Genomic DNA, 19,145 nt, shown 5'->3' with positions numbered 1-19,145 from the left:
TACAAAAATACAAAATAGAAAGTTACATTTAGTTAAGAATTTAAGATAGTTGCGATAGATCTGTGATTTTTCTTGTACTTTTTTAAGAACTTGTTTAAAATTTATGAAAGAAAGTAATCCTCACCTAAAATGAGACAAAGTTTCAATTAACTTAGGGTTGATGCATCCACTTTAAAATATTAGTTTTATTATTCTGATAATCTTGAATCTTATAAATCTAAACTTAAACTACAAAAAAATAAAAATATAGATGATTTTATGAGGGTTTGTAATTAGCAAGGCTTTATATAGTAAAAATAAACTCTATATATTATTCTATAATAAACAACACAGACAGATAATTCACAATAATTCGGTTTTGAGAAACAGTGAACCAAATACGTTTTAATAAGGATGGTGATACATTATCCACGTATTAAGTAAGGAGGAGGTTATATTGCCTGTTGCAGACGATATACCCAAGTGTCGTTAACAAATCGCCAAAAACTAGGCAACCCGCTATACTCATTTTCACTTCATTACCGTTATTTAATATTTGTTTGTTGGCAACACTAAAAATGTTCAGAGTGACCAACATCAAAAGGACACAACCACTATAAGGCCGCTTTCACATGAGTCGGTGTAGCAGCGGTCTGGTAGCGTCGCAGCAATTACCGTAACGATGCTCTGCCGCATTATCTATTTACATGAGGCAACATATACCACAGCAGTGTAGTGAACATGTAGTCGTCTAGTGATGAAGAGGACATTGTGTTATATATGTATTTTAAGAGATTACAACAGAGAAAAAAAAAGAAAATATTGGGTGCATCCATACATTGAAAGAAACATTAACTGTAGGTTATTTGTTGCCGCTCAAGAATTAACTTTAAATGATGGAAAATTTCAGTCAATGTACAGAATGAGAAAAGCTTCATTCCAAGAACTTGAACAACTTATTAGTCCAATTATTCGTAGACAAAATACAAACATGAGAGCATGTAAGTGCTGGAGAAAGGATTTTAATAACTTTGCGGTAAGTACTATGAATAAAACAAAACACACTACTCTACATTATCTGTATTGAAATTCGAGAAAAAAAGAGTAAACATTTGCTGCTACGGCCCTGATTGCGCTGTCGGAATTTCATTGTAATAAGTTTCTTCTGGAGAGTGAATCGGTCGATCAGGAGACACTAAAGGTGTTAGTACAGAGTGGCCGGTAGATGGTCTTTCGAATGAAGATGAGGAGGATGGATTAAATGTAGGTTGAACATTTTGCGATTTTATTTCATCAACAAGGATCATCAGTTTGATTTTAAATTTCCTTTGTTGTTCTTCTGTCATACTTTCCAGGTCAGGTAGCATGCTTAGTAAGAAGTGATGCATGTGGCTATTTTTTTCTTTATTTTCAGAGTTCTCCACATCTTGAACCTTTCTTGTTTTTGCTTTTAAGTAGTTGACAAATGTTTGGTCACCTTCTGTATAGTAACGTTTACGACTTCGAACGGGACTCATTGAGGTAGATGCTGGCGTCGCTGATAAATATTGTATTGTTTTCTGTTTTGCTAATGATGCAGGTCGATTTGTTTCTTCTGTTAAATTAAAGTCGTCATTCCGAGAATTTTCATTAAAATTTTCATTTGAAGGTGAGTCTTCTGTTGCTAGATTTTCACAATTGCGGTCTTCATCAGGAATAGGTTCTGGGACATTGCCATTATTTTCGGAAGTATTTACTGCTTTTACATAAGGCAGTATAAATTGAAAATAATCCTTGAGGTAATACGGTTTTTTTGGTTTAGAACCACTTGGAGGGGTCTTCATACTTCGAAGAAATGAAGATGATGTTGCGCCATTTTTCCTTACACTCTTAAACTGAAATAAAATAAAAACAAATCAATTTGTAGAAATACAAAAGTTATATGTTTGATTATTTCTTATTAATTCTAGGTATCTTGCCACGGGATGCACTTATTCTGCTCTGGCCTTATATTTTGCAAGAGGAGTTACGACAGTATCGTATATTGTAAATTAAACAACATTAGCTATTTGGAACACTCTTCACAATGTTTATATGAAAATTCCCTCTAACGAAAAGTGGAAGGAAATAGCAAATCGCTTTTACGAATTATGGAACTTACCTAACTGCTTAGGAGCAATTGATGGCAAGCACGTTAGAATACAAAAAATTCCCAACTCTGGATCAACAAATTACAACTACAAACACTACCATTCAATTGTTTTACTTGCGGTTTGTGATGCAGATGGCTTATTCACAATGATAGAAACCGGCTATGCAGGCAGAAATAATGATGGAGGAATTTTTCGTGCATCAAATTTAGGTCAGTGGTTGGAACGAAATGGTCTAAATCTACCCGCTAGTGCTTGTTTGCCACATGATGAGAGCCAGGAAAAAGTACCATATTTCTTTGTAGGAGATAACGCGTTTCCCTTAAAACGATATTTAATGAGACTATTCAAACACTGGATAATCAGAAACGTATATTTAAATATAGGTTGAGCAGGAGACGAAAAACCGTAGAATGTAGTTTTGGCATGGTAACTTAAACTAAAAATTTCAAGTGTTGCTAACCCCCATAAGGTGTACAAAAATCTTTAATATTATAAATATAATAAAATGTGTTTGTGTTTTATATAATTTTATACAAATTAAAGACGGGACGTGGTATTCGACACCAGCATCCGAACATCGACTGAATATCGCAGTTCAAAACTATAATTTACTAGAAGAGATTATTCGCATAAACCCTGCATCTTCTGGAGCTACTGTTCGTAATTATTTAGCAAATTATTTTATCAAGCCAAATGGTAGCATCCCATGTCAGTATAAGTAGTGTTTATAAGACTAATATAAAAAATGTTTATTACCTGAGAGGTTTGTTTTTTTTGCCACTCTTTCCCATGCTTTATCCGTAATATCTTTCCGCGAATATTCTGCGATTTTGTAGTTATAGAGACACTCATATTTTTCTATTTCTTGTACTAAATTTATCTCGTTCGACATTTTCAACTTCCAAACACAAACGTAAACAATCAAACATACATGCGGTATAAACCATTTACCGCCTAAAAACTTGCAGATAAGCAGCATGTAGAAAGCATGTCGTGCCAAAATCTGTTGCGTCGACTCGTGTGAAGTCAAACATTGGTTATATAGAAGCGGCATCTGCTCTGCATACCGAACGCCGATTTGATTAAATTGCGAAAAAAATAATTTTGGGTTTTTTGTTGTTAAAATCGAGCAAAATTATTTATAACAATTATATTATTTATATCTATTTGTATTGATTATATTATATTATTAAAACTGTTGTTTTTTACTTAAAAATTGTATCAGTTGTTGAATTTGTAGCTATGATTCATAGCCTCAAAATAAACAAAAATATTAATAATTATCACTTTTTTGAAGAATTAAATTATCCTCTCAGGTGAATAACGAACCACACCTCTTCATTCGAAGGCACAATCGATACTTTTCGTACATCACTACTACGTACGGTGACAATTGACATAATGAAAATTAAAAAAAAAGTAAAAAAAAAAACCAAATCTGTCAAAAATGGAAATATAAAAAAAATCTCAAAATTTTGAAGTGTTTTGTCAGCCGTTTTTTTCGAAATTCCCTTTAAGATGCTCAATTGAGTCCGATGCAAACCTAACAGCCAAAATGTAAGTAGTCCCCCTCTTTTATTAGACCATAAAATTAATTTATTCGCGTGCCTTATGTGGAATCAACCTTTCAGTTTTAGTGAAGCAACTTAACAATTTAATCATGGACAAACCAAGTAGCAGTATTGAAGAACTAACACATTTAAGCCTAGAAAGTAGCAGCTCGACTGAATCCAATGAGTCAAAGGAGAGTGATATCAGAGAGGCACTTATCAGGTACATTTTTTAATTTTTTTTCCATTTGAGAGCAGTTTAACAACATTTCAGGCAATTTTATAAAACCAATATGATTGTGGAAAATCAAATTTTTGGATCTTGCTGCCAGCCTCCCCGTAAATCCCCTCCTTTACATTCCTGTGAGTCCCTTAAGGCCTTGATCCAAAAAGACAGGTACTATCACCATATTATGCTTAATTTATTATTTTCAACCTAACATCTGTTTAATGTTCTTTATTTGTATTACAAGGTCTGCAATCATGTTTGGGTTAGCTTACATATTATACAAATAGTGTAAGGTATAGGGTGTCTCAACCATAAAGTCAGGGATTCTCAATTTGTTATTGGATAAAAAGATATAATGTTAAAAAAGTAGCAAAGATAAGAGTTAAAAAAAAGCATGAAAATATGTTATCTTTTTAATAGAATTAGATTATTTTATATCCTATGTAAAATCATATCTATTGTACAAATTATTAATACATTACATTCCATTTGCTATTGCCCTACTGCATTTCAAATAATATTGATTATTATGCAAAAACTTCATACTCCATTAATGGGACACTCTGTACAGAATGATAAAAGTTCAATAAACTGTAATTTAGATTGTGTAACCTGTTATGGTACTTCCTGTTATTATACCTTTTGATATATGGATGACTCAATACTTTTAAATTGAAATGGTTTCATTATGTGTCAAATCACACATAGAATTTAAAAGGCAGTTACACAGTTAAAAATTCTTTAGCTAGAGATTAAAAAACATAAAACCCTTCCTTTGTTAACATTTTCCTAATTCTATAGATATTCTTAGGATTCCCAACTAAGTTCCATAAAGTTTTGAATGTTCAGTATTTTACTCATTTAGTTTTATGAAAAATTTCAGTTTGAAATTTCTTGGATATCTAAATATACTTACAATAATTAATATTATGTTTTATAATTTATGCTGAATTTATTAGGAATACTGTTTTTTCTCTTACTAAGGCTTGTCCTGCTTTCTCTATGAGTGAAGATCATCCTATAATAGATTTACCTGAAAATTACAAGGTCTTGAACTTCTTAAATCTTTCTCTGGCCTTCATTCTGGCTGGAGACTGAGATAATTTCTTATTATCTATCAATCTGTTTCTTGTTCAGTACTTTTTCTTACTTTTTGTTTGTAGGAGAGTTGACCTGTTAATGAATAAAAACTTCTCTTTAAATGATTTTTTTTCACACTAAACTAATCGAAATTTCTATAGACTAACTCTTATCCTGAATTCAAAAAGTCTTTTGAAAAGGCAAAGTTAAATATATTTTTTTAAAACATTGTATGCCAACAAAATATTGTTACCTACAATTGAATAAATTAAGTGTCACAAAAAAAATATACTAAAACTAGTTTTTTGTCCTAACTCAAAATCAGAAAATAAATCTGAAAATCCAATAATAAAATATAAAGAAATGCCTGTTTATATTAATTACAATAGGGCTGGCAGATTTAATAGTTGAATAGAAGTCCATATTAATTTATAATTTTGAACAAAAAAACTACATAATTTAAAGCATAAACAAAATAACAACTTTTCGAATTCCTATAAGAACAGTACCAAACCCCATAAATTTCATCCTTGTATTCTCAACTTGTCTCAATAGTGCTCTTTCTAACCAGGAAATACATCTTTTAAATATGGGCCTAAAGGTCAACTTACCACATTTTGATTCAAATTATGTTTCTGAACAACTTATAATTGAAGCTGAAAGAATTCTAAAAACCAATGAACTTGTGAGAGAATGAACAAGCCAGAGTGTGTGAGAGGGCAAATATCCTTTAAAATCAACAAATTTTTGAAAGATAACAACATTGATCATCTTTATAATAAGAAAAATAACATAGTTTTAAAACAATTAAAAAATAAGATGGCCAAAGATAGTTTAGTTTTTACAAAAGCCGACAAGGGAAACTGTATTGTTATAATGAACAAACCAGATTATTTATCTAAGGTTACTCAATTCCTAAATTCCTATAATTTTTGCAACCTAACTAACAACCCCATGAACAAGTTTATAGCCCTATTAAAGTTTACTCTTAAACAAAGCCAGTTGACTCTTGATTATTTTCCATCTCCGAAAGAAAACTCATTCCCGTGAATCCCTCCACTCCTCTCCTTTACTGCTTACCGAAAATACATAAAGCTAACTACCCTGTTCGTCCAGTAGTTGCCTACATAAATTCTCCTGCTTCCAGACTTTCTTCTTGGTTATCTTCTATTTTACCTTCTACGTTAAACTTCAACAATTCTTTTTCTATAAAAAATTCTTTTGAATTAACTGAACATTTATTTCCTATCCAGATACCACCCCAATCCTGGCTTATCTCTTTTGATTTAATTTTGGATTTGTGTTCTCTACTCCAAAAATCTCATCCATTCTTCTCTAAGAGACCAACATACAAAATTGACGAAAAACAAATAAAAACACAAAGTTACGGTCTCACAACAATTATTTTCTGCTTTGTACAATTTATAACCTTAAAATTATTGTTTATTTATGTACTGTGAAGTGTGTGGATGGCTTCCAAAGGTTTTTATTGTTTTATGTAAGTTTTTAGTTTTGTTTAAGTAGTATTTTTATTTTAGGCCTGATGATGCTCTAACTAGAGCGAAAAAACACCTGTAGCCCATTAAATTACATGTTGTGAGACCGTGACTTTGTGTTTTTATTTGTTTTTCGTCAATTTTGTGTTCTCTAGTCAATTGTGTGCTTCTTCAAAACTTTTTTCAATTTGACAATAATTTTTTCGAACAAAAAACTGGATTAGCAATGGGCTCTAATTTGTCACCTTTTTTAGCCGAACTGTTTATGTATAAACTAGAACAACAAATTTCGGAACACCATTTATTTAAAAAACATATAAAAACATGAGTTCGCTATGTAGACGACATTTTTACTATTTTTAATGGAACCAAAGACGACCTAGAAAACTTTGTTGAGTTAGAGAAAGAATCAAGTTTGCCATTTTCAGACCTTTTAATCAATAATCACAATAACCATTTTGAATTTCAAATATATCGTAAACCTACAGCCACAGATACAGTAATACCCTTTACCTCTAATCATTCCTTTAGCCAAAAATTTGCCGCTCTTAATTGTTTTTTTCATAGATTGTTCAATATTCCACTAAACGATATTAATTTCAAAAAAGAATATAATATAATTTTACAAATCGCTCGAAACAATGGATATCCTATAAATGTTATTAAGAAGCTATACAACAAACATTTTTTCAAAAAACTTAATAAACCATTACTCAGTAAACCCAACACCCTCGGATCTTATCGATCTATTACTTACTTTGGCAACGTCTCTTCTAGTGTCGCACAGTGTTTTAAGTCCAATGAATTTGTCACTAAACCTAATATTTGTTTCAAAACCAAAAACACACACGGATCTGGAGTTTACAAGTTAACTTGTTCCCACCCATTATGTGATATCTGTTATGTCGGCCAAAGCGGAAGGAAAATTGAAGCAGAGTCAACGAACATTTAAGACTTATCACGCGAAATAAAAATACTTTTATTAACAATACCAATTCTCCTTTTGCGAACCACATATTAGAGTCTGGGCATAGTTTTGATCCTGGACCTAACACTGAGGTTCTGCATGTTTGTGAGAAAGGGTTACATTGGACTTGTTGAAAGCATTTGAAATAAATAGGGCCATAAACTCCCCAGACTGCACATGCATTAATGAGCAAACTAAGTTTGACGGTTTACGCTTTTTTGATTCAATTAGCCCTAGAAAATAACTTTTAACTTTATTGTTTTTAACTCTTTCATCTTATCTTATAATATTTGTATTAGTCAAAATTTAAAACTTTTCTTTAACGCAACGCTAATATACAATAGTTCCTTATAGTACCGTCTTTTAATATGTAGAAATCTGTATCGTCCTAAGTATAAATTTTATATTTCAAATCGTAGATGTCCTTATTGTACTATGTTTTTAATTTTAATTCTTTTATTTATTGTTGTTTTTTTTTCTCGATAACGGGTAATTTTTGTTTTATTTGGTGAACGTATATGTTTTTTGTAATGTTCTGGTAAGTTCTAAATCTATATTGTTATAGCGAATAAGCTCTTTTTTAAAATTGTCCTGAATTATCTGTATTTTATTTTAGTATCTGATGATGACTGTTTACACAGCCAAAATGCATAATACATTTACCTAAGTGACCTACATGCTTTTTTCTTTGAGATAAAGAATTCCCCTATTTGTAATCTTTACAATTAATAGGATTTATGAATTAAAGTACACGTTAAAAACAGGAATACACTACTTTAAAGATTTGAAATAAGATGTGCAATAAAGTAATAAGAATTAACAACCTTTTTTAAACACCAACTATCAATCAAATTTTTCAAAAAGTTCTTTCTTTAAAATGGTTAGTCTATAGTTCTAATTTCAATTCATCAGGAATCTTAGTAAGTAATCTAAACACAATAAGTGAGTCCCCTATCTGTTGTGAGTGAGCCTGTGAGTTGGAAAATTGAGGCCTGCATAAAAGGTAGGAATATTTTCATGCAGTTTATATTCTAGAAGTTGATTCTTATTTCTGAACAGAAACATACAATCCAGCAAGTATTAGAAGCTGAAGATCTCTAAATCTTTCTCTTAGTGTGTGTATTTCAAAGAATGAACAGTGCATATAACCTTTTTTTGAGCAGCAAATGGTCAGTTTACAGAGGTTCAGTTTTATTAAGGGCAAAGTAAATGCTCGCAAAATAGCCTTGAGGTGTCTATTTCTACATGACCTTTAAGCAGTAACACACTGTGTTAAACCTTCTGCAAACACTCACCAAATACACAATCCACTCCAGATTCTGATTGATATGAATTCCTAAGAATTTTGTACTTTTTGCCAGCTATACAACTTAATTATTAATTAAAACCTTATCAGGAATCTATTTGTTACATTGTTTGGTATGAAAACAGACAAAATTGGTTTTGTCATTGTTCATAACCAGTTTGTTCTTTAAAAACCAATCCCATGCTGCTGTTTAAGGCAATATTTACAAAGCATATGTGATCATCTCAGTGGCAATTATTTGCATAAAGTATTGAGATAAAAAATAAAAAAGAATTGGTCCCATGGGCCTGCGTATGCAAAAAGAAAGATTTGTTGTTGAGTGGAATGTTGCAAGAAAAGGTTTTTCGTTATTCGTTATTTAATAAATTTGGTGCTGCCTCAAGTATTAACCTTATTATTTAAATCATTGCAAATTTTATTGGCTTCCCAAGGTATTTGTGAGGTTTGGTCAATTCTTTCAATATCTGTACTTTTTTCTTGCAAGAAATATTTTACACTGGCAGTAAATTAGAGAATCTGTTGAAAAATATACTGGATTTTTAATTCTGCTTCTATCAACTTGGTACTATAATTCAGCTAGTTTTTTTCAACTAAATTAAATAACTAAAAAAAATTTTTTATAGATATAATAAAAAAGAACACCCTACAAAGTGAACTTCAATAAAAAAAATTATTGCCTGTTTTAATTTTTACGTTTTAAAATATTAAAAACTTGCACAAATGTCCTCTTTGCAGAGTGAGACTATGATTACATTATATGAATTTCTTTTGCTATATTACAACAACTTTTACATATTTCATTTTTTTCCTAGACATGCTTGACATGTTATTGTCGATGTCACTCTCCATCGCCAACGGCATCATCGTTATATATATATGACTGTAAGAATATAAGCTCAAGTCACGAATGTACTAAAAAAAAGTTTTTAGGACCTCGTAATATAAAGTTGTCGATTTTTCATGTTAGTAAAACACGCAAAACACGTATGATCACGAATGGGAGGGCTCATTATAATTTTCCTGTTTACTCAAGGTTAAGAAAAACTTTACATGGGAGTTCTCATGTGTTACTATTAAATTTTCGATTTTTCGTTAAAATACTAGTATATGGAACTTAAACTAATTCTCAGGTCAAGGTAATTAAAAAAAATCAAATTAAACCCATCAATATGATTCACTTTATTAATTAAGTTATTGGTTTATTTTCTGACTTTAAAAAGCTTTTTGAAAATAGAATATTATGTATACTTCTTTATACTTCTAAGGAAAAAAACCAATAAGTACCTTCATGATATCTCAAGTTAAGAAAGCTTAACGAAGCATCAAGAAAAATCAATTATATTTAGAGGAATCAAGGAAGAACAAAAGATTTTTTTTATTTAATTAAGATTGAATTAGAAAATATTTTTTTGCGTTATGAAACAAACTTACCTTAACCTTAGTTTTAGAGGTGAATAAAATTAAAGTAAATTGAAAAAAAAAGTACAAGGATAAAGTTAAAAAGACATTAAGGCTAATTGTGGAAAAATTTATGGAAAAATCTAAAAAAAAAAACATAAATTTAAAAAAACATAAGCCAAATCGATATTGGAACTCGGTATTCGAAATATTTTCTTGATTTTGTGATAGGATAACAAACTTTTTAATTATATTTTTACTAAATCCACGGTAAAATCCAAGTTTTAATAGCAAAAACTTTTATCTTACCACATGAAAAACATTTAGCAAAATCGATATAAATCTGCTGCACTTGCACCTTGGTAGGCTCATTCTGCATTTCTGTTGAAAGAGAAGATAAGCCATTATTAGCTAGTTAATCAACCCAACGAATTAACTAATATCAGATCTCTCCTAGAGTAACCTATATCACTGGAAAAACCTTCTAAAAACTTAAAATGAACTTTTCGAAATAGTACATATTCTCAACTATTTTTTTCTTAAGAGTTTAATCGTGAAATGTGTTTTTAGTGTAGTAAATTTTTCTTACAAATTAAAATAAACCGATCAACATGGTATTCTTTTTCAGCTACTTTTTCCTTAACTTGGTTCTGTGGTACCATCAACGGTTCTCTTAAAATTATAATTTTTGTGATATAGAAAGACTACCATGTCAACTCATTTTTTATCGAACTAAATTCAGGGTAAAATCAAAATTTTAAAAATACTTCTACATCTGATTATTTGTATAATCAAGCTCATATATGTATGTATATGTACAGTGTCCGGATTTAGAAACTTGTAGGTTTTCTCAGTTGTTATAGAAGACTCAGTTGTTATAGAAGAAAGAGCCATGCAATTTTCGCATTACTGTGCTACTTTTTTATGAAAGTAAATATGCCGTTGTTAAAAGTTTGGCAGCTGTCATAGTTTTTAATCTACAGAATGATTTTTGAAACTTTTGGACTTTGGGACCCTCATTCTATGTAAACTACACTAGAACTGCTTATAAACATTTAATACACAAATTTAACAAAAGTAAGATTCAAAATTAAACAATAATTATTGTTTAAAACAAACACATTTCATAAAATATAAAAAAAATGAAAATTAAGCAAAACCAGTAATGATATCAATAAGTTTATGTTATTTATCACATCTGGTTCAATATTTAATATTGCCAAAGCTTCTAGTCTTTCTTGTTCGAGGGTTGATCTTAAATACGTCCTAATGCGTTGAAAACAAGAAAAACTTCGTTTCTCAAAACAGTTTGAGACTGTTTGAAACAAATACACAATCTAAATACAATGTCAGTATTTGGATATATACTTTTTAAGTTTGTTGTGTTAAACCACTTATTTATCAACCACTTATACACCCGTGCCTTTTTCAAGAATGTAACACATGCTCCAGAAAATGTGATGGTTCACCTTCAAAGTTTATGTCCAGGTCGTGGAGATAGCTCTCCTGTAATAATAGAACAGTTCTTTTTAATTCACCAAAACTCATATTCCTCAGTAGGGTAATATCTAGGAAAGAAATTTTTCTATTTAAAATTTTAAAGAAGAAGATTTTAAAATTCTTCGTAACATCTGGCCGTTTGAGAATTTCAACTAGAAGGAAATCAATTATAGGTAAAAACATTGAAGCTCTAAATTCATCTCCTCGAATCAAAACTACCTCGTTATCTGTAGTTTCACCTGGTCGTAGTTTAGCTATTTTCCTCCTCTTCTGGTCTTTTTCGTACGTTACCTCACTTAGTACACAATTTTTCTTCGCATCGTTTTCATCTATGTCAAATTGTCATTATCTTGCTGAACCCTTTTAACCATATTTTTCCAGTCATAAAAGCCACACGAGAATGAGTGAAAATGAGAATCTTAGAGAGAATAAATTTAAAAAAATTAATGAGAATAAATATTTTTTAAAAGCAAGCAAGCATAGCACAAAAACTCAACCTAACCTTTTCCGAATGAACAATCCAGTCTCAGCTATTGTCTTCACCATTGGGTAATTTTCTTTGGAATACTAATATTGGGCAATATCGTGTGTGATCTGAATAGACATGTTTGCCATTTGAAAAATCCAATTTTTTAATATTCTACATGTATCTTCTGGCGTAGAAAATGTAGCCAGTGGTGGTTTCAGATGAACGTCTACAGGAGGAAGAATCTTCCTGTACTTTTTGGTCGTCCTGTTCGTGTGTATCCGAGTTGGTTAGTTTCCTAAACATGTCTTAATTTAGGGGTCTTTTTAAGAATAATATCTTCCGTTTTTTTTCCTCGCTTAAATATTTGTATTGGTTTTCAGGCAGTCGTTTGCGTTCATCTTTGCTGTTTATTGGCCTAATATAATATACTTATTTGTTTTATACTTATTTGCTACTAGGATTTTAAAAGAATTCAATTTAATTTAAAACTATTAAGCCAAAACATATCTGCAACTGTGGCGCATCGAAAACAAAATAGAAGCGATTTCGGCCAGTCCAGTAGCTTATTTTAAGAACTCTGGAACCGGTCAATTTTATTTGCAACCTCTTAGGTCAGCAGGTTTTGTTGCTAGGTTGGAGTGCCATCAATGCTAATGTCTTTTTTTTAAGTTTTTTTTTTAAATTGCAATTTACAATTTGTTTATAACTAATAGTTAACTGATGTAATAATTTGAAATAAAATATATACCTGTTAATAAAAATATACACAGAAAATAATTTAAAAATATCTATTAAAAATAAAGTGATTAGCACTCAGTCCCTGAATTCACCCTCTGTTCTATTAGTTGACTATTTGATATGAATTTAAAATCCTTTTTGAACTTGAAAACGAAGAATCAAAAAAAGAAATCTACCTTTTTATTGTTTACAATTCAGCTACAACAATTTTTTTTAAATTATAATTTTTTCTTTAATCGTGATTTTGCCGCCCTACTACTCAGCCTTTGCGTAAATCGACGATTAGGTTTTTTTAAATAGAAAAATCCGCTTTATTTTTTAGTTTTTGACAATACACAATACTATGCACTTATTTTCAAAAATGCGCAAATAAGACATAATTTTCGTAAAATAATTACCTATTATTTATTTTAATTTTAATACTAAGCCTTCTCTATAGAAACAATGCCGTTTTGTTTTTAAGAAGGTCCTAACAGAAGACATATTTTTATAGCACTGTCAATTTAAAAAAATATATTAATGAGTCATTATATTATTTATTTTTCCGTTTTAAAAATTGTATCCAGATATTTCATAGAAATTGTTCAAAATTGTTTTCGGTTATACAAGTTTCACATAATCTTGTAATGCATTTTATCACATTTAAAAGTATAATGGGACGCGCACGCAAATTCTGTATAAACGTTATTATTGATTGCTGTAATTGTTCAGAATTTGTATGCCGCTCCATATAAACTTTATTTTCTCGGTAACCCTGTAAGAAAAGTTCAAAATCGAAAGATCTTGCTGGCCACCATTTTTTTTGGTAAATTTTATAAAAACTTCAATTAATTTATGTGCAATTTTTCATATGAAATTAATTCGAAAAAAACAGATTTTCACCATTCTTCAGTCTAACTTACTAAAATAAATGAGTCACATATTATCAAAAATGTCAAACCCGATCCCCCTCAACCACATTTACATTCTACACTGGGCATGTTAAAAGTTAAAAATAAGCCTAAAAGCGACTTAACATACGCAATGGGACAACCGGTATAATATACAGATCCGTTCGAGCGTGCCGAGTTTAGCCACTCCGAGAAATTTATTAGGTAATAATCAGACAGGCAACGATCAACTGAAACTTATACAAACAGATTTATTTTCAGTTAGGTCGAGCCGCCACTCGTACGAAGAAGTCGGAAGGCTGTTTGTTTAAATCGACCCTATTATAAAAAAAAAATTAAAACTTTCCTTCGTTGTATGATCGAAAAAGTTTTCTCTCCCCCCAGTTCCATCATCGGCGACTCGTTGTTTTAATGGGTGCAGTCGTGCAAACTCTATGATGCATTTTTATAATTATGAATTTCGACTGTCTAAAAATAAATTATGCACTTATTATTGATGCTCATGTTGCCTTATTAGTTTAGGGAGTGCTGTGGTCACCGCGTATTTTAGTTGTTAAAAATGAGGTAAGTGTTTGCTTTTGAGGCCTGCGAACCTATTCTATTCTAATTTTATGAATGTTTTATTAATAATTGAGGGTAAAGTATCGATTTGCTTTAGAAATATTACAAATTTTTAGTGGAATAAGGATTTAGCCTTAACCTTACCCAATTCAGAGTTTTTTTAACCGTATTCAAACTTGGTAATATTATAGTTGCCATCCTTGTTTTTTTTTAAATTTCATTATTTCAGGAACATAATATTCAAAAAAATTAAATTACGTGATTTCATCGTCTTAAGATCAAATGCAATTTTTAAGAGCGTTAGCGGCAACATTTTTTTTTAACTAACAGCTCTTTTTTTAAATTTTTATGACTTTGTTTTATGCTATTATTTATATTATCATATAAAGTTATAAAAATTGTAATTACGTGATGATTATATTGTTATATAAATTATATTGTTACACAGGCTGTTAAAAAAAAAATTCTTATTTTTTTAATAAATTTTTTTCTAGTGTTCTGATTTTCGCCAAATTTTCCATGCATGTTACTAGTGTTTCTTTATATTCACCCTATTAATTTGACGCTAGTCGTCAATGATAAAAAGCTTAAGCTGTCCTTCACCTTAGGAAAATGACTTATAGAAATTATAAATTTGGATGTCATATTAGTAAAGAGCATCAAAATATCTTTTAAAAAGGTGCTTTTGTTGGATCATCGTAGAATTAACGGTGTCTTTAAACATTTACAAAAACGACTTTAAACATTTACATACGTCATTAGAAATTTTGATTTTCAAAATTAACAAAGCAAGCCTTAAAAAGAAACAATATTATCTGCAATTTTAATAATTTTAAAATCATTAAGATTGAAAATAAGATGAATAATCAGAGACTAGTAAAATTTGGAGCATTTAAAATTAGTCGACACGATGAAGAACTTGGAACTCAAGGATAACCCTACTCTTAGCGTAAGATCAATTCCAACTCGGGAAAATATTCCGAAAAGTGCAGTTCATTAAATTTTGCAAGAGCAACTCCTACGTCCCTTTCATTATCACAAGGTTCAAGCTTTAAACCCTGAAGATTTAGTGGCTCGACTTAATTTTTGTAGGACCATTAGAAACCTTCATAATCGTAATCAAAATTTCACACGTTTTATTCTCTTCACCGATGAAGCTGGCTTTGGATATGATGGTTTAATAAACCTTCATAATGAACATTATTAGTGCGACTAAAACTTTCATGTAGTTATAGAACAACGTTTTCAGAATAAATTTTCCCTCAATGTGTCATTTTTTCCGGCAAAGGCTAAATTGTGAGGTATACTTAAACTTTTTAAGAAATGAGTTCCCAAATCTACTAGATGATGTTCCTCTTTAAATAAGGCGTGAAATGTGGCTGCTACAAGACGGCGCTCCACCCCATTTCAATGGAGCAGTGAGAAAACATTTATATTAAAATTTACGTGAAAGATGGATTGGACACGGTGGATATGTGCAATGGCCTCCCAGATCGCCAGATCTAAACGCTATGGATTTTTTCTTTTGGGGTTACCTGAAATCTCTCGTTTACAAGGTTCCTGTAAATAACCGCGAATAGCTGAGACAACGGATTATTGACAATTGTGAAATAATTAAACAGAAGGAAGGCATATTCTCTAGAATTCGTTGGAACTTCCAAAGAAGAATTAATTTATGCATTGAAATGGAAGAGCCACATTTCGAAAAAATTTTATGAAAGTATTATTTTAAAATTAAATTAGGTGTGTTATCGTAAATTGTTATTTTATTTAACAAATTACTCTTTAACAATGTATGTTTTCAAGGCTTGCTATGTTAATTTTGAAAATACGAATTTTTAATTATTAAAGGTACAGTTAATGTTTAAAGTCAGGAAGGACAGCTTAAGCCTTTTGTCATTGACGACTAGCGTCAAATTAATAGGATAAATACAAAGAAACACTAGTAACATGCATGGAAAATTTGGCGAAAATCAAAAAACTAGAAAAAAAGTTATTAAAAAAAATAAGAAAAGAAATATATTTTTTTAACACTATCTTCCTTAGTTTTGAGTATTCGAAAAAATTGTATAGATGTTTGTTGCATTAATTTTTCATGTAGAATCGCCCATCGAAATCCTACGGAAATTATCCTAACGCATTTCCGGGCACCCTGTATAAAAGATTATGGTATAATTATATAGTTTTTTATAATTTTTGGAACGACGTATTAAAATCCTTATTTTACCTTTGATCTATCCGGAAAAGTAAATGTGCCGCAAAATGAAATTATGCACTTATTTTTATTTATGTTGGTTTTTTAGTTTAGGGAGTGCTGTTGTCACCTCATATTCTTTATGAAACTAACTGCCCGCAAAATACTTTTTTTAAACTAGTCAGAGTAAGAATGGACTACGCATATAGAGTAAATAATGGTAAACCATCCTCATCATCATCCCGAACCTCGTCATCTGATTCTTCTTTCTCTTTGGTTAGTTAAGTCTGTAACTTTGATCCAATATATTCTTTTTCTATTTCTTCTTCAGTAGCTTCTACTCTTCTTGAATGATATTCTTTATTCAATAAATTATAATTATGGGCAATATAAATTAGTTTTCCGGCCCTTTTCACTGTAAGTGTATCTCTTCTTTGCCGAATACTAAAAGTTTCTTTTGGGTGCGAGTGTTGGTGATAAATTTAAAATATCTACAGCCAATCTTTCTTCTTTATCTAGCCTTATTTCTATGGGGAACCACAGAATTGTCACAACTCAAATTTCGGGTATTCCCCCGGTCGATGTGTTGAGGAAGCGGCTGCGCGGTGCCAATAACACTGATCGAAAAAAAATATTATTTTCAATGTTACCGTTCTTGCGGGAATATTTTCTAACATTACCAAAATTACCGGTTTTTGCATCACTAGTTCATAAAAATCATTAATTTCCTTCATAAAAATAATACATTCAGAAACCCTTCGTTTTTGAAATACAGGGAGAAAAAATGTTTTTTAGTCATACCTTTTTATTGTTTGAAATATTCTCTTGAACTTTGGTAAACAGCCTTTGGAGTAAAATTTGAAAGATATTCTAAAATTTTTATCAGTGGTGTCCGTACGGGGTTTTTAGTATAATATTCTTAAATGAAAATGGTAAGAAGTACTTTTAGGACCAAAATATGAAACATCTTACATAAGACTCACTGAAGTTTTCAGAGTTAAGAAAAAGGCATTGAAGTGTCCTTGTCTTATGGATTTCATTTATATTAAAGCATAAATTGATTCTGAGGTACTGATACATAAATCAGAAGTTAACATTAAAACCCTAATGAATTTCTTTGGCCTCACCCAGAGTTATCAGAGGCCAAAGAACATGGAAGTGCTAATAAGTCATCTTTGTTTCATGTCTAGGACTAGGTGTAAAGTAAACAAAGCTTTTCCCATCCTTATCTGATTTGAATGAAGAATTTTCTTGCAGAAAATCCAAATTTTTTAAAGGAAATTCTAACTAGAGCTCAAATTCGTGACCATTCAATGACATTCTGAGAGGCAAAGTAGGAAACTCAGAGTTTGGTCTGTAAAAGCGACTGATTAATGAATGAATTCCGTCCATTGGACCCTCATGGATTTCTGGAGCCTCATCAAGAGTTATTAGAGGCCAAAGAACTTAGAAATGCTAATGACTCATTTTGGATGCATGTTTTAGACTAGGTGTAAAAAGCGTGGACTTATTAAAATTTAGAATTTCATTCGTTTTTATTTTTTTACTTGAAAACCTTGCCTCGTACGAAAAAAGTAGGAAAAAGCAGTGGCAGAAACAATTTTTATTCAAGAATATTAGATTTAATATCCCGTACAAACACCACTGATAAAAAATTTAAAAAATCTTTCACATTAAAAAATACCTTTTGTTACCCCAAAGCCGTGTATAAAATTTCTTAAACATATTTCAAGTAATAAAAAAGTTATTGACTAAAAAATTTTTTTTTTAAATTCTACCCTCTATTTCGAAAACGAGGCGTTTCTCGATATATGTTTATAAAGAAAATTAAGCCTTATTTTGAACTCCGAATGCGCTATTAAGACATTGCAATTTGGCTACCCTGTATGTATATGTCATCATTAATTTTTTTTCTTTCATATTTTTGAGTAACTGGAGAAAAAAATGACAAAAAATATTAAAAGTTACATGATACCACCCTTGTAAGACAAATGCAATTTTTAAGGGTGTTACCAACTAATTACATTTTCTTTCTTATTTATTATTCATCATGAACATTTTTAGGCCAAGCATTAATGATTTTAAATTTTTGGTTTTGTAAATTAAAGTAAAAGAGTGTCTTCAGTGGTTAAAAAGACTTATCATAAACTTTTTCGATATCAAAAGAAGGTTAGGGCTATTCAAATGTTGATTTTACTATTAGTTAGGAAATTATTTAATTATTTAGAAAAAATCAGATGAAAAAGAGTACCATGTCGATGAATTAATATTAGTTTTTTAACGTTTAATGTTATCGAGACTAAAATGAGTAATGGTAAAAATTTAGGTTTTACAAAATAATATATTAAACTTAACACAGCTTAACAAAATAATAAATTTTACATTTTTCTGATGATTTTTTATCATTACAAATTAAAACGTTCCTATAGGCTATTAAACTTAAATTTAACTAAGAATACTTAATTGATTTAAAACCCCTAAGGGTCTATAAAATATCCTTTAGTCCGTTGCCCTGGAAAAACTTACGATGACTATAAAATTTCTTATTAAATCAACATAAAAAAACAGCATTCGTCTTCATTAAAATTCAAGGTTTAATTGTACGATATAAAAGTTGGCGCGTATTACAATACACGCGACCTCATGCTAATTTCAG

General features: G+C 30.3%; 1 protein-coding gene across 5 annotated transcripts in view; it reads left to right on the top strand.

The window, feature by feature from the left end:
* Window positions 1-3,505: 3,505 nt before the first annotated feature.
* LOC126747423 (tubulin polyglutamylase TTLL5) overlaps window positions 3,506-19,145 on the top strand; it is a 48,068-nt gene continuing 32,428 nt past the window's right edge. For 2 of the 5 annotated variants that reach the window (XM_050456042.1, XM_050456081.1), the window contains exons 1-3: window positions 3,506-3,668; window positions 3,743-3,884; window positions 3,936-4,058. In XM_050456042.1, the coding sequence (XP_050311999.1) occupies window positions 3,772-3,884; window positions 3,936-4,058 (236 nt within the window). In that variant the 5' untranslated portion in view covers window positions 3,506-3,668; window positions 3,743-3,771. Of the gene's footprint in view, window positions 3,669-3,742; window positions 3,885-3,935; window positions 4,059-14,086; window positions 14,299-19,145 lie in introns of those variants that run through there. The other 3 variants (XM_050456053.1, XM_050456061.1, XM_050456070.1) reach the window with 3 other exon arrangements.

Source organism: Anthonomus grandis, chromosome 2 (assembly GCF_022605725.1).
Source record: "Anthonomus grandis grandis chromosome 2, icAntGran1.3, whole genome shotgun sequence".
Taxonomy (NCBI): Eukaryota; Metazoa; Arthropoda; class Insecta; order Coleoptera; family Curculionidae; genus Anthonomus; species Anthonomus grandis.
The sequence above is the reverse complement of the archived record's forward strand: the minus strand, read 5'-3'. Positions and strand labels throughout refer to the sequence as shown.